Here is a 16,754-nt window from a genome sequence, read left to right as displayed (position 1 = left end):
ACCAGAGCTGCCATCCGTGCAGCTTCATTCTTGGCTAGTCTGGATTCCTTCAAAAAGAACAGAACATGAGAGGCTGCAAAGTCACCTAGGTGAAGAGCTCTGACACAGGGACACTTGATAGTTTGGGAACGCAGATAGAGACAGAAAAGGTGAAAGCCAAAAGGCAGGACAGTAGGGTAAGAGGTAAAAGAGAAGCTCTAATCATGGACCTTCGGCATTCCTACTTACCTCCTGCAGGAGCTGGATTTTATTCTCCAAGAGCTCATAAACATGCTCTGTCTCTTGCTGTCGCTCCTCAAACTGGCGTCGGAGCTCGGCTTCATTCTGGCTGTTGAGATTCTCCACATCAGACCTAAAGCCACAGAGAATTAACCAGTCAGAGCCAGATACCTAAATTTGTTAGTGAATTCATTGAGGTTTTTCCAGCAATTCAGAGTCACACTGAGAAGAAGAAAATGAAGTAGTTTTCTTTTTCAGCTATCTGGGGAACTGTTTTGATCAACCTTTTGAGGGGATCTTTTAGGAACTCTTAATTGTTTGTTGTTACTGTTGTTGCTTGTCAGGCAGGATATGCCTGACTTCCTAAAGACTTCATTATTGCTATGGCTTCAAGAGGAAGAACTTTTTGTTTGTTAGGCAGGTAGTTAGCACCCATGTTTATGATCTTCTGTCCCTGGATTATCCCATTTATTCTTTCCTAGAGAGTTTTGCTAGCCCTCTTTCTTGCTGTTTGAGTTTGAAATGTTCCTTCTATTTAGCTTGCTCGGACAGGATATCCATTTGGACAGCCACAGAAATGCCCTCCTCCTTTATAGACGTGAATGCACTGTAGACTTGTCCTTAATCTGGGCTACCTGTCTAGAGTCCTAGCCAGTTTTCCATAGTCCCATGCAGAGATCAGACCTTTAATCCAAGGAAACTTGGTTTTGGCTAAGCTTTGCTTCTCTGATATCCCTAGGAATGAATGTCCAGGCGCTAACATGAAGTGGGTAAGGTATCACTAGTTTATTTATAGCAAACAACAACTGCCATTGGATGTCAGAGGATTAGAAATTTGGGGGCAGTATCAGGTGCTGAGTCATCTTAAATCCAGTTAAATTTTATTCCTGTTTTAAACCATTTGTTGAGAACCATGAACCATATTCTTGTTCTCAAGGCAGCAAACAATATTGAACCTTTATCAGTTCATAATGTACTCAGCCCAGAGATACTTTAATATTTTGGGCTTTCCTAAAGATTGCAAAATTCCTTGATTGATAGTGGACACTATTCAGCAACCTCCCAGAGGATGTACTTGTCTTGATTTTGCTCATCTTTATATAGTCTTTGGGATATATAAAGATCTTGATTAATGGACAAAACTCAAGAGTATAACCCAAAACCCTGAAATAAGCTATTTCAGGAGTTATTAACTTTTACTTTGACTCCATACTCCTTGATAAATACAACAGACTACCACTGACTATAATCTCTAGAGATTGGAAGCTATACATTTGCCAAGGAACTCAGCCAAGAACATCTTTTTTTTTTTTTGGTACTGGAGATCAAATTCGGGTCCTTGCGCTTTCGAGGCAGGTAGTAGAACCACTGAGCTAAATCCCCAGCCCAAGAACACCTTATTTAACAGGTAACAGCTGTTGTAAAGTCAGAAGACTCTTGAACTTGGAGCCAAAAGATGAGGGTTCTACCTCTAATTTGAGATGATGTCAACTCATTGTCTCTTAGTTTTCTCATTTTTCAAAATAAGACTATGCCACCTACATCAAAATTGAGATGATATAAAATTTTTAGTATATGTGCTGCCAAAGCAAGCACAAAATTTTTAAAGGCATTACAAAAATCTCAAAATGTATTACTCAATTGTTAAAACTTTTTCTAAAGTCTATTAGCTCACTTATCCTTTTAATATTTAATGATGCCAGAATATTTGTATACTTGAGTATGGTTTGAATATTCAGATCTTATTAGATGCCCTGCTAATGATCAACAAATACTGTAGACAGAAGGAATGCCAGATCAGATTGAATACACACTGATCCCAGGATATAATCTGAAAATATTTTAGTAACAATTTTAATAATACCTTGTCATTTAAAACATTTTGATAAAACTATAAAAAAGTAAACATTTTAACAATACAAAAGTTTATAAAGGAAAAAATCAAATCTTATCACAATTCTGATCTTATTCCTTTACATAAGCAATATTAAAGAGTTTGGTGGCATCTCTTTTTTTTCTTCGTGTAATCAAGTAAATACATGTACACACAAAGAGGACTATTTGTCTTTACCCAAAGAGGCTTACATTATGAACTTAGCACTTTTTCTCATTTACCCTGTCAAGGATTTTCCACCAAGGCAATAATATGAAGCTCATTCTTTTAAATATCTGTGTAGGATGATTCAAAAGATGATTTTACTGAAAGTTCTTCAACCATTGCTCTTTTGATGGACAGTTGTTTTTAGTTTTTACCATTACAAATACTGTTGCAGTAAATATTTTTATACACTTATTCTAGCACAAGAGTCCTTTTATTTATAAGGAATAGAGTCCTTTTAGGAATTATTTGATCAAGGGGATGTTTCTTTTTACTTTAATAGTAGCACCACATACCAAAAATACTGTCATAATTTTCACTCTCACCAGAGGTGTATGAGAAAGTCCGTTTTCCCCAAACATGTCATCCCTTGATGTTATTAGATTGATTGATATTCTCTAATTAGGATTATTTGCACTTGTCTCTTTAAACTAAAAGTGGAAGTATCCACTGCTTCCTGGTTAGTTCATTACTGTTTTATAAGAAGTTTATAATCTTAGGTCTGGTAGATTTACCAGCAAGGTCAAGCTGACCTAGTAACAGAGAGCCCAAGGGAAAGAAAGCACATGAAAACCCACTGTCAAACTCCTGAATTGGCTGCAACATTCAAATGCCAGGGATAGGTTTAAGGAATTTGATTCCAAATCTCTCGCTCTCAGATTAGTGAGCCAGGCATTAGAACAGGGACAGAGCTCATCTTTTCAAACTCTTCTGCACAGTTCAAACTGCAACTCACCATGTTTTATCCAGATTTTGTTTTTTATCCTGAAGTTCTCGTTTCAAGCTCTCTACTTCAACCTTCAGCTCGATGTTCTGAAAAACATTGGCATTAATCATCATTAACTGTCAAACACCCTCTATCCTGGAACCAGATTCTTAGTTGAGCTGAGCCTTGATCCACAGGCTCCCATCTCAGCCCCTTCCATAACCCTTGACATGCTTGGGAATTCAGATGGATCAGTAACCCAGTCAAAGACAAAAGAACTTTGCAGCTCCAAGATTTTCCAAGAGCTACTTATTCTTCCAACCTGTTCATTGCTGGCCCAGGATAATGAATACTGCCCCAGCCTGTTCCCTCTCTAAAACATTAGAGAATAAAGTTCATACAAAAACAATTTTTCTTATTAATGTAGGTCTCTAAAAACAAAAATGCTGAATATGGAATTATATTTTTTAATACCCTGAGATTGAATTATTTTAAGAAATTTTATTGTGAGCATTTTTATAAAATACTTTGCCTTTATCATGAAATTAGACTTTCATAAATTAAGGTAAGAAGGGACTGATGGCAAACCTATACAGAAACCACTTCATTTTTATGGAGGTAAGGCATCAGAGTCATAAGACTCTAACAAACAGAAAAAGGAAATAAAAAATCTTAAGTGAAGTATGACAAAAATTTGGTGAAATGTACACAATGTGTCTGGTGCATGTTAAGTGGCCTGGTATACAGTGAGAAGTGGGAAATCACTACAGAAATAGTTTGCAATTAGTTTAGAAGACTAGATAGAAATCAATAGCACCAAGACACCAAGGAGCAACAGGGAGCATTAGGAAAAATATTGTCATGATCAGATCTATGTGGAAGAAGGAACTTGTGGCAGATGTGATGATGAGTGAGTCAGGAAGCAACTGAGCAAAATAGGGTTGGGAACTGTGTGAGGCCAAAGAGGTACAATGAAAAGAACTTTAAAGACATTTAAGAGGCAGGATCTATAAGGCTTGCTGACTGTGAGGTTCAGGTTGGATTAGAGGGACGAGCAAAGATGATGTTGAGATTGCTAGCATGTAGGTGGTGATGTATACTCTGGACCATAATAGGGAACAGAAATAAGAAGAGCAGGTATGTGGAGGAACCTAAGGAGTCTGTAAATGTTGGTTTTAGGGTTACTCTACTCTACTTTAGAATTGTGGTACAAAGATGAGTTAGTCCCTTCCCTGATGAATTTCATTAAAAAGTACTAAACAGAAAGAATGTTTAGGAATTTAGGAAGCATAAAGAAGACTTTTGGTCAGAAGTTGACAGAAGAATTGAAGGTACAGTGGCTGAAGTATGGAAAGGCATACTGTGGATACTAGAACAGACAGAAGTATTTTATTCTAGTTATCACTGTATAAAAATCACCAATACCTGGGGCTGGGGACTTAGCTCAGTGGTTCTGCCACCTGCCTCTCAAGCGCAAGGTCCTGAGTTTGATCCCCAGTACCCCAAAAGAAAAAAAAAATCACCAATACCTAAATTTCTTGGAGTCCAAGGCAACAATTGTTAAGGAGTTCATCACTCATCTCATGCAGGGTGAAAGAAGCAAGAATAACAATTGGGAACAGTAAAAGTCTGGTTTAGATATTTAAGAGTTACTGAGAATTACAGAGTTTTAGAGCTAGGGGCAACTGGATTCAAGGTATTCTAGATCATATTACTGCTGAGTTTCTAGTTGACAAAATGAGAGGAATTTTAGTTTCTGTCATAACATGGCAGATGTTTTTGCTTTGGGATAGAACATAGGTTGGGATCAAATGAGATCAGAATATTTTAATCTCTTCAGGAGTCACATTATAGCATTTAGGAAGAAAATGATGGCCTGTTTTTTTTCCCTTAGATTCTTTTATTGGTACATTTTAGGTATACTATTGTATTTACATTTATCATTGGGTACTTGTACCCTTACATGATATATCTTGGTTCTTATTTTGCCCCATTTCCTGTCCTCCCTTCACCCCCTACACCCTTCCCTATTTGTAAAGAGTTTGTTTCCATTTCTCATAATTTTTCCTTTCCTTTCTTTCCTTTCCCCTACCCCTCCCACTTCCCCTACTTCTTTGGACCTTTTCTTCCTATTTCACATTATCAATTATTCATTTTAATCATTATTTACACTTTAAGCTCCTCATACCAGAGAAACTATTCAGTATTTACACATGTGTGTCCTATTTATTTCACTTAAGAGTATGTCCTCAATATGCATCCATTTAGCTATAAATGTCTCTAGTTTCTCAATGGCCTCATTTATATGACTTCCTTTAAAGTTATTATTTTATGACCACTAAATAGGGAACCTGATTTAGCAATTTAAAATACAGCATGTTGACCCCCACCAGCACACAGGAGGTGAGCTGCTCCCAGTGCACAAGAGGAGGCTTCCGGGCCGCGGTACCACCCCAGCCAGCACAGAGGAGGTGAGCTGTGCAGGCACCAGCAACATCCCCACCCCTGTCGAAATGAGAAGACACATTAAACAAGTCTCAAAACCAGACTTCCAGATCACCTACAGCAACCCCAAAGGGAAACGAGATGGAACACTCTGATACTCAACCACCTGGACTCCTTGAACTGGCAACAAAAGAGAATCTGGAAAAAATGAAATCAGAAATAATTTTTCAGATAACAGCAGAGATTGTTTCCATAGTGCAAGACATGATTAGTAAGTCTAGAGTGGACACAGATAAAAAATAGAGGATCTGAGGAACATGATGGAATCTAAACATAGTAAATAAATGGAATCCATAAAACAGATGCAAACAGATTTCCAGGAGATTAAAAACTCCATTGAAAGTTTACACAGCAAAATGAGCCAACGTGAGAACAAAATTTCAGATATAGAAGATAAGATTGCAATTAGTGACCACAAAAAGAAAAATTGCTTTAAAATTGTAAGGGACCATGAGAAATCAATCCAGCAGCTGCTAGATGATGCAAAGAAGAATAACATACGACTGATTGGAGTCAATGAAGAAACAGGAGAGAGTGCCGATGACATAAAAACAACTCTTCACAGAAGTGATGGCAGTAAACGTCCCAAGCAGGGGAAAAGAACTTGACATATAGATAAGTGAGGCATATAGGACTCCAACTAGCTTTGATAAAAAAAAAAAATCTACACATCAGCATATAATTGTTAAGATTCCAGAAACCCAACAGAAGAACAAAGTTCTACAAGCAGTGAGAGAAAAGAAACAAATCACATACAAAGGAAAGCCTATCAGAATCACAGCAGACTCCTCAATGCAAACCCTCAAGGCAAGAAGACCTTGGAGTGATGTATTTCAAGCCCTAAAAGAAAACAGCCTCCAATTCAGATTGATGTACCTTGCAAAATTATCTTTCAAAATGGATGGAGAAATAAGATACTTTCATGAAAAAGAGCACCTTAGGAATTTCATGAATACCAAACCAGCAATCAAAAAACTTTTGGACAATATCCTAGGAAAAGACAATGAGGATCACAACCCCAGGAAGCCCAGCAGAATGAATCCATTGGGTGGGACAAGAAATTGAATGCAAAGGGGGAGAATCCAACAAAAAGAAAAAGTCATGACAAGGATAAGTCAACACATATCAGTTATAACTATCAATGTTAATGGTCTCAATTCACCAATCAAAATAGATTGGCAGAATGGGTCAAGAAGCAAGATCCAACAATATGCTGCATACAAGAAACACATTTAATTCAAAAAGAAACTCATAGTCTGAAAGTTAAAGGGTGGAAAACAATACTCCATGTGACAGGAACCTGGAAAAAAAAGCAGGAGTAGCTATCCTCTTTGCAGATCAAGTGGATTTCAAACGAAAATCTGAAACACTCTGTTCCCAAGAATTTCAGATAAAGGATACTCAACTTGGATGTACAAATCTATTGTGAACATGTGTTATCATTCCTCTCAAGTAAAAGCTTAAGAACAGGACTGTTGGTTCTTAACAGTAGTACAAGAAATTTCTATATTGTTTTCCAAAATGGTTTTATCATTTTACATTCACATTAGCAGTATTAGAACGTTCTAACTGGTTCACACCTAAGTTGACTTTTGTTCTTTTAAAACTTTTAACATCATCTCCCTAATGAGTGTATAATTCATTCTTGTTATTGTACTGATTAGTATTTTTCTGATTCTAGTGTTGCACACCTGTCCTTGTGCTGCACTGGCTATTTATCATCTTCTTGTGTCTACTTTTTCATTGGGTTGTCTATTAATGAGCTGTAAGAGTTCTTTATATATTCTTGTCATAGGTTATATGCATTATAAATATGGTCTGTTTAAGGACTACTTTTCATTTTCTTAACGATGTCATTTAAAGTTCTAAATTTTGATGGAATCTCATTTATCAATTTTTTTCTTTTATACATCATGTTTTTTATATCCTAGGAAATTCTTGCCTACCCTAAATTCATGAACATTTTCCCTTATAATTTCTTCTCAAAGTTTTATAGTTTTAGTCTTTCATATTTAGGTTGATAGATCCTTTTAAGTTATTTTTATGTATGGAAATAAAGGTTTGAGGTTAATTTTTTTATGTATGGATAGCAGGTGTTCTAGTGCCATTTGCTGAAAACACTATCTTTTCCTCTGCTCTTGAATTGAGTTTATATTCTATAAAATGTTAATGTTAAATAATCTTTCAAAACTCAGTGCACCATATATGTGTGGTTCTACTTCTAGATTCTCTGTTTTATTCCAATGATCTATATGTCTTTCCTTACACCAACACTGCCTTGATTACTGTAGCTTTAGAGGAAGTCTTAAAATTAGGTACTAAATGTCTTCCAACACTTTTTTTCTTTTTCTTTTTACTTTTCTAGGTCCTTTGTACTCCTACATAACTTTTAAATTTCAATATCCAATTCTTCATTTACACCAAGTATACATAGACCTGAATTTTTATATATACCTTGTGTTTTCTAATCCTACTAAATTCAAATACAGGTTCTAGGGGTTCCTAGAGATTTCTTAGTATTTTCTCTGTAGATGATCATTTCATCCACATATAAAGATTTTGCTTCTACCTTACCAATCCTATCCTAATTGTGTCATTTTATTGCCAGACTATTTTGGTTTAGACCTGTGTTTCAAAGTTTAATGGACAGATGAAGAGTACGCAAATCTGCCCTTGTTCCCCACCTTAGGGAGAAAGCATTGTATCATCTCCATTCATATAAGGCATTTTTGCTGGAAGTGTGAATTGCATGTCTTTGATCTGTTAAGAAGGTTCTGTTCTACTTCTAGTCTCCTGATAACTTATACCATGAACAGTTGTAGAATTTAGTCCAATACTTTTTCTCCAACTAGTGACAGGATCATATGGCTTTTTCCTTTCTTCTGTTAAAATGATGAGTTTTGGGGGTGGATCTTCCAATGCTGAACCAACACTGTCATCCCTATAATAAAACCACTTTCTACATACTTCCAGATCTGACTTCTAAGAGTTTGTTTTGTTAAAGAAATTTCTATCTATGTTCATACTTTTTTCTTCTCTTTATCCTGTTTTAGGATTAGCACAATGTTGATTTCCTAAAATGAGAGGAGAAGTGTTCCTTCTTTTTTCTGCTTTAAATGTTTGATATAATTTATCAGTTAAAATGCGTATGATCCTGCTGTTGTCATATAGGTAGGTTTTCAAGCTAGGAATATACTTTCTTTAATAGCTGCTATTCAAATTTTATATTTCCTCCAGGGTTAGTTTCATTAATTTGTCTTCCAAGGTACTTCTTAGAAGTTGTCAAATTTATTTCAAAAAGATTTTTGTAATATGCTTTCTATATCCTTTAAATTCTGTAAAATCTGTGGTAATGTCTCCTAGATCTTGATATTGTAATTTAAAAAATGTATAATTGATATTGTGTAATAGGAAGAAAAAGTCTAAAGGAGCAGGGGAAGTGGGAGGGGTAGGGGAAAGGAAAGAAGGGAAAAGAAAAAATATGAGAAAAGGAAAAAAATGGAAACAAGGTCTTTGCAAATAGAGAAGGGTGGAGGGGGTGAAGGGAGGGCAGGGGAAGGGGAAAAAAATAAGAACCAAGATATTCATGTAATGGTACAAGATCCCAATGATGAATGTAACTGTATTTTATACCTGAAATGTACCAATAAACTTAATGGATAATAAAATAAAATAAATTATAGCATGTTTAGTCCAACTTGAATTTCAGATAAATAATAAACAAGTTTACTATAAGTATGTTCCTTGAAATATTTGGGACATATTTATGATAAAATATCATTTGTTGTTGATCTGAAATTCAAATTTAATTGAGCATCTTGCATTGTTCACACCAAAAGGAGAGGAACTGGCAATACTAACCCTCTAAAATTAACAACTTAATGCCAAAACATATTTCAATTTTGTGTGAGGAAAAGGCCTAAGACCTTTAAATGAATTCCATGGTCTGGTACTATCAGAACAAGACATCTGCTCTAACTGAACAATCAGTGAAATAGGAGATTTTTTTTTCTGGTACTAGGGATCAAACTCGTGACCTTGTGCTTGCCAGGCAGCTGCGGTGCCACTGAGCTACATCCCTGGCCCCTGAAATAGAAGATTTAATGAGCAGTTGCTCTCTCCTGAGCTCTGTGCCCAGTAGTAAGAGGAATATAAATGTCATCATGAGAAATTGTCCCTAAACTAGAGATCCTTCATAGGGGTGGAGATATCCATCTATCATCATCTAGTACCTGTAACATGGGTATAATTGTACCTTCTTCATCATAACCTGCCATAGAAGGCCAGGAGAAATGAATACATTAATAAATTATAAAGGAATTAGAACAGTGTTTTGAACATAGATTAGTTCATAGTTATATAAGAACATAGTTATTATAATCATCATCAACAGTGGCAACATTATCATCTGGGGGCAGCATATGTATGTTTTCCATAAGACTGTAATATTTCAAGTGGATTCAGTGCTCAGAATATGATACTGAGAAAGAGGATTCTTAAGTTTATTATTTGTAGCACCAACTGCTTCACTTGTTGACCTTGGGTAAAATTCTGCATAAGTCTCTCTAACTGGAAAGTGAGAAAGAATGAGTAACACATGATTTAAATGTCATATTAAAGAAAATGTAATCTATAATTATGAAGTATTATTATTATACATTATGCCTGGATAACTGATCAGAAAAGTCCAGATATTTGCTAAGCCATCTCAGATATGTCAAAAATTCTTGAGCAGATAAAAGAAAAATCTCATGTCTGAAGTCACATGAGGCTTTAAGTGACTGAAGCCTTAAATGACTCTGACTCCTGCTTGATACCATAATATAACACAGGGAGTCTTTATCAGGTGTAAATTGATCAACAGAAAATCCCTGAAAAGTCCCTTAGTATAATTTTTGCCTGAGAAATCCTTGAGTATTTCAGTAAAAACAAATATAGAAACAGAGAACGTGGGAGACACTGAGAAACAGTGAAGAGAACCACTCTTAATCAAGAAAGATTAGGTTCAAAGTGTGGCTTTACCACTTATCTGGTAGGTGACCTCAGTGGGTTACCTGCTCACTCAACACTTAGGTTTTCTCATAGGCTTTGCATGGTTGCTTCCTTTTTAAGGAAGATCATAATGATTATTTCACAGGGGATTTTTGTGAGGATTAAGTGAGATAATGCGTAATACACACCTAGAGCAATGTCTTTCACACAGCTATTCAAACCCATAGTTCACTCTGCCTTCATTCCCAGTCTTCTGGTTTGTGTCTAGATGTTCCCCCAAAGCCTCATGTGGTCACAGGGCTTTATCAGAGGTGGCTGAATCAAGAGAGTGTGATGCTAGGATTAAGGGTGTGTGATTACTAAATCAGTCCACTGATTAGTTTGACACCCAGCCCCAATCCCAGTAGTCTGAATAAAAGGAGCAGAAAGACAGCTGTTAAGGTCCCTTGTTGCTTTTGCTACCATGTGGGCACCATGAGCTGTTTCTCCTTTGCGACACCCTTCTGCTATGTGCCACTCTACCTTGGAGCCAACCAATTATGGACTGAAATATCTATAAACTGTGAGCTAAATAAACCCTTTCTCTTTTAACTTTGGGTATCAGGTATTTTGTCTCAGCAATGAGAGAAAAGTAACTAACACACCCAAGCTAACTAGTGCCAGTCAGAGACCTCATCTCCACCAGGAAAAATATTTAAATCTAAAAAGAAGAAAAATGGAAAACATATACATTATGTAGGATCCATTCATTGTAAATCCTAGTGAGAAAATGAAGTCAATTCTTGGATTAATTTTGCCAGAGATTCCAATATGTGAAGTCCTTACCTGTTCCAGGTCTCTCATTTAAAAAAATAAGGAAATTGAAATCTAGTAGGATAATCTCTAAGGGAAAAGCAGTAACCAAACCAGAATTCATTCGACTTTTCCATCAGCATTTCAGCCAGAGAGACCAGCTCAGAAAAAACTGCTAAGTTTAGTAGAATATGATAAGTTAAAGAATTAGATCGTGTCAACAGCCTCAATCTCCTCACTATTAATAGGATTATAATGGTATCAGTCTTAAAAGGATGTGAAGAAGAGGCTGGGAATTTAGCTCAGTGGTTTCGCTGCCTGCTGCGCAAGCACAAGGACCCAAGTTCGATCCCTGGTACCAAAAAAAAAAAAAAAAGGGATATGAAGAAGATAAAATGAAATAATGCATAGTGTCTGGCATCCAAAAAATGTTAGCAGTTTCTGACTATAACAATAACAATTTATCCTTTCTGACTAGGATAGATGAAGGTCTCACCTGTAGTCACATGTTAAATTAATATTATGTCATAGAAAGGAAAAATACCACTCTAAAAGTGGTATACCCAAACCCCTTGGATATGAATACACATCCTGTCTGAATACTCTTCACTTTAGTTTTTTCCTTTTCAGATAAGTAGCAAAGAGAAATAAAAAGGAAGGAGAAAAAAGAGGAAAAACAGGAAATAGGATGACTTCTATAGGCTCTAGTATTACGTCTCTTCAAATAGACAATAAGATTTATGAGTCTCACACTGAACTGCTACAGTTCTAATCCCCACCACATTGGATCCCAAATCTTATAATCAATTATTCCACTGGATCAAAGTAATTTCATGGGTGCTACAAAACCTTACCATTTAGAAATCCAAGTTCAAATCAATTTATACCATGAAAGTGTAGGCCTTTTACAGTTTCTTTCTGTAGAAAAATCACTGCATAGTTTGTCACATTTGTCTACTCTCCATAAATAAATATTCATGTGTAAGTTGTTAAATTCTACGGATAGCTTAAGTGGATCCAAAATGAACTGTGTTTGCTTGTCTTTTTTTTTTTTTTTTTGGTACCGGGGATTGAACTCTGGACCTTGCGCTTGCGAGGCAGGCTCCAGAACCACTGAGCTAAATCCCCAGCCCTGTGTTTGCTTGTCTTATCACCAAATCTTGTCAACTCTTTATCAAGATATCTAAGGATATGTGCTCAAGAAAGTCGTCTTGGGGACCAGAGCACCTCTTTTTCCATATGGCCCCAAGAGGTATTCACCCAACTAAAGGAAAATCTTCAATGAGGAAGCTAAAATTAAGGTAGACAGTAAACTTTCATTATAATAGTAGTATCTAGCACTAGAAGACAGGGCCAACAATAAGTTTAAAGATTAATTGTGTTTAATCAGACTTTCACTGATTCTTCAACTTGTTTTATTACAGGAAATATCACAGGAACAGAGTTTTAACACCAATTCATATTAAACACAGTACTCTACTGAAATTATTTGTACTCTTGTATTTATTTCAACATAGGATCAAGTTAAAAGCAGACAGCCGTAACCAATTATGTAACTCCTTCCAAGTCTTTGATTTAGCCCTATAAATTGTTCCACTTCTCATGCAATTCACAATGTGATGATCTCTTTTAACAATAATATTTGCAGAATTTTTCTCCAATAGATGCCATGGTTAGTAGAAAATTGTTTTTTGAAAAACAAAAAGAATTGACTTTGCCTCAACAATTCTAAAAGTCTTAATCTGGAAGAAGGCAGAAGCAAGGAACAGAACAATGGATGCAGCAGACAGGTGTGGCAGGTGCGGTGCCACTGAGCTACATCCCTGGCCCCTGTTCTTGTTTTTATACAAGTGACACATGTATTTAAATACCACACCATTTCTCTGGTGTTAGGAACCTAAAGTATAAATGTAGACCAAAGTGTATGATAGATATTGGAAAATGAGAAGAAAATGTTCACATAGGAAAGGGAACAAAGGAGGAGGGAGAAAGAAAGGAAAGAAGGGACAAGGAAAAAAAGAATAGAAGGAAAAAATGGAAACAAAGCTTTTGTTAATGAGGGGAAGAGAGGTTGTAGAGAGGGAAGGGGAATAGAAAAGAAAAAAGACTCAAGATGTATCATGTACAGGCACAAATTCCCTATGATTAATCTTAGCATTATGCATATCTAAAATGGTCCAGTAAAATTTTTTAAAAATGAAAAGTCTCAATCCAAAATATACCAATATTTGCATCATTGGATGCTGATTACTACTCCTTGTGTTAACTATGTCAATAGTTTGCAACTGTCTGCAACATAATACTCATATTCTGCAAGACAGTTTCTGAATGGATGAAGGAGAAGTTTAATTTGAAAAAATATAGTCATAGCCAGGGAGTGTTAACAAGTCCACTGTACTTCTTCAAGGTTATGTTCTCCATCCTTAATACCCTTAGTGTTGAAAGGAATTTAAATGGTTCCATTGGAACTATGATGTCTAACATGTACTTGTTATACTTTGTATGCTCACAACCTAGTTGAGATAAGGATAAATTACAAGGTATGAATTGAAAATGCTAAAGGTGATTGAAGCAGAAATATGGCTGGAGTTGCCATATAATTCTTAATGAGTAAAATATAGTAGGATGGAGAAGGTCCTATTTCCTATAGATTAGGAAATAGGCTATGAAGATAGAAATTGCTATGCAGCCCAAACATACAAGTGCCTTTCAATTGTTCGCTTATTTCAAGCATAAATATTTGGTAGAGTGGACAAAATATTCATATCAGTGAAATCATACTTTCATTCATTTAGTGGTGTTTTCAAAGTTCATCCATGTTCTAGCGTGTATCATTTGATTCTGTGCTCAAAAATTTTTTGGTTTATCTATTCATCAGTTGATGGGAAAAATTTAAAAAATTGTTCTAGAACTTTTCTCTACCAACAGTGTTTTTTTTCCCTTGTAGTTATTATTATTTCTGAACTATAAGGAAAAAGATTACCCATTCCTTCCAGATTTCTCTAACACAGATTATCACTGGGTATTGAAGAGTTTCTTTCTAATTTTGCCCTTCCTCTCCAGCCCCCATGAGTACCACTCTGTTACATACTCCTTTCTTCTCACTAGGTCAGAGTCTCATAACAGGTCTCTCCAACCTCAGTCTCTCCACCATTTAAATTTTTCATTAAGCATAGCTCTGATTATTTCCTTTCCTGTTCTTAAAAGGCTTTAATAATTTTTAACTGTGCCGCCATGAAATTTTAGACAACTGAGTATGATAAGAGTCTATTCAAAATTTGACCTCACTCTCCCTACCCGGCTTGATCTCCCATCATTCAATCCAGTCTAACTGGATTTCCCAGACATGCCCTGTCCTTTCTTGGTGCGACAGCATTGTTCTCCCTTCAGCTTCAACATGAAATGTCATGCTCCTTGTGAAGCCTCACTTTATCTCCCCCCAGTTAAAATTAATTCCTTTTGCCACAGATAATATGAATTTTCCTAATATCATTCTTTTTATAATTCAGCATTGACACACTATATAATGCTTCATATTTCTACACATCTTATTTACCTTTTTAAATGATAGTCTCTTTTAAGGACACAGCAAGTGATGGTGTGGTGAAACTAGTCAACTGTACTGATTATTAAACTTTTGCCCCTTGGCTTTGTGAAGCTGGAACAGGAATTTCAGGTTAGATACACCAGGGTTCAAATGCCTTGTTGCCACTTCCTAGCTGGGAGACCTTTTGGGTGTAAGTTACTTAAATTCTTAGAACTTAATCTCATTTATAAAATGGGTATTTAAAAAATCACCTTGAAGGTTGTAGTGAAGAACAACTGAGCCTATCTAAGTGCCTGGCCCAGAACTCAATTCAAAGATGGGCAGTGGTGACTGAGGCCTCAGAGGCCTTTGCACATGTTTGTGTGTGCAAAGTATCAAATGAGTGAACCAACAAATGAACAAATTAGCAAAGAGCAGATGGACAGGAGGTGGAAGAAAGAGGGTGACTAGAGTGTGTTTGAAGAGTATCTGAAAAGGGGGTAGAATAATGCGCAGCCTCTGGGGAAAACTGTTGGAGCCTTTGAAAGACCTTCTCAATTTTAACCTGAGAATAGTCTCTAAGAGGTACACTAAAAACTCATTCAAGGTAAATTGAATACAATTTAGGATTTCCTCTCCCACCTCTCATCTTCTCCTCTGAAAGGCCTAAACCTTCTCCAGTACACTACTTTGAATATCAGAGATACTAAATCTCCAGATCCAAAAACAAACTTTTTAGAAGGAAAACTGAGTAGGGACTGAGTATTAGATGCTATTAAGGAATCAGTTTTAACCTTTTTGTGGGCAATAATTAATATGGTGGTTATATTTCTGTAAAGGCCTTACTTGTTAGAGTTAATTCTTATCTCTTTCCAAGTCAAGTCAAGTGGTGTCTAAGAGTTGCTGTAATGAAGGGAGGACAGGAGAAGAAGAAAAACTATTAGAAGGTCAATGGAAAATAGAAGGTTGGGAATTGTTAAAGATGAGGACATGGCTCCCCTACACATGGCTCAGGGATAGGAACTACTATTCTCTTTGTCTTTGTGTACATTTAAAAGTTCTGACAAGGGAAGGTCAAAAGAGGTATTTTCATCACAAAAATATAAGAATGTATATTCTTTTTAAATCTTTCATTTTAATTTTTGTAATCACCTAAATTAAGGTCATAGGTAGCAAAGAATATTTAGCTTCCTATATAGTGGCTTCTTTCACCCACCAGACTTATATAAAACAGTGGGTTGTATCTATTTCCCAATATTAAGGGACAAAAAGAATAAATGTGCCTCTAAGCAACTCTCAAACTTGAAGAGGTCAGAATACAACTGACTGTGGGTTGTAGGCTGGAAGAACAAATGCAGAAATAAATTACAAAATTTACTTAAAGATAAATCTCCAATTTCTTTCTCTAGACAGATTAATAAAAGCACAGTTCTCTCATTTGATCTCTTACCAACCTTTAGTCTCACATTTCCTCACCCACTTTTCCATTCCCTTTCACCTGCTCACACTCCCCCAGCTGGAGCTGTGCATTCTGTTCTGACACAGGATTCTGATGACATCAGTCAATATACCGCAACTATTTTTCCCGATAACCACAATTCTGAGTAATGGTAGTTCATGGAGAAATAGTTTCTAAGATTCCTCTAGCCTTTGGACCTTCTTCTAAACAGAGGGAGTTTACTGATTGAGAAACCAATCATATGAATGTCTTTGGATGCCACTATGGCTTTGCCTGAGCTGCTCCCGACTTGTAGTGCCTTCTCTCCTCTTTTCAAACTTGTCCTTCACTAGGATTCTTTTCTAACTTCCTCCCCTCCAGGATACTTTTCCCAATCCAGTGTGACTGCAATTTGACATCCATATCAAGAGAGAGAGACTCTTCTGAAAGTAAAAAGGGGTGCTATCATAATTAAGAG

General features: G+C 36.2%; 2 protein-coding genes across 19 annotated transcripts in view; one reads left to right on the top strand and one right to left on the bottom strand.

Moving 5' to 3' along the window:
- Positions 1–16,754, bottom strand: part of Pde4dip (phosphodiesterase 4D interacting protein) — a 248,460-nt gene that overhangs the window by 110,042 nt on the left and 121,664 nt on the right. For all 18 annotated transcript variants that reach the window (XM_013075467.3, XM_087212735.1, XM_004853867.4 and 15 more), the window contains 3 exons: positions 3,054–3,130; positions 229–352; positions 1–47 (listed from right to left, as the gene is read on the bottom strand). The exon at positions 1–47 is cut by the window's left edge and continues 129 nt beyond it. In XM_013075467.3, coding sequence (XP_012930921.1) covers positions 1–47; positions 229–352; positions 3,054–3,130 — 248 coding nt within the window. The remainder of the gene's footprint in view (positions 48–228; positions 353–3,053; positions 3,131–16,754) is intronic.
- LOC147827759 (uncharacterized) overlaps positions 1–16,754 on the top strand; it is a 52,609-nt gene that overhangs the window by 20,920 nt on the left and 14,935 nt on the right. Inside the window, exon 1 of the mRNA XM_087212739.1 lies at positions 1–16,754. This exon is cut by the window's left edge and continues 20,920 nt beyond it. The gene's annotated coding sequence lies outside the window, so the exon portion shown is untranslated.

This window comes from Heterocephalus glaber, unplaced genomic scaffold, assembly GCF_053883595.1.
Source record: "Heterocephalus glaber isolate CG9 unplaced genomic scaffold, H.glaber_assembly_v1.0 deba00001442, whole genome shotgun sequence".
Taxonomy (NCBI): domain Eukaryota; kingdom Metazoa; phylum Chordata; class Mammalia; order Rodentia; family Bathyergidae; genus Heterocephalus; species Heterocephalus glaber.
The sequence above is the reverse complement of the archived record's forward strand: the minus strand, read 5'-3'. Positions and strand labels throughout refer to the sequence as shown.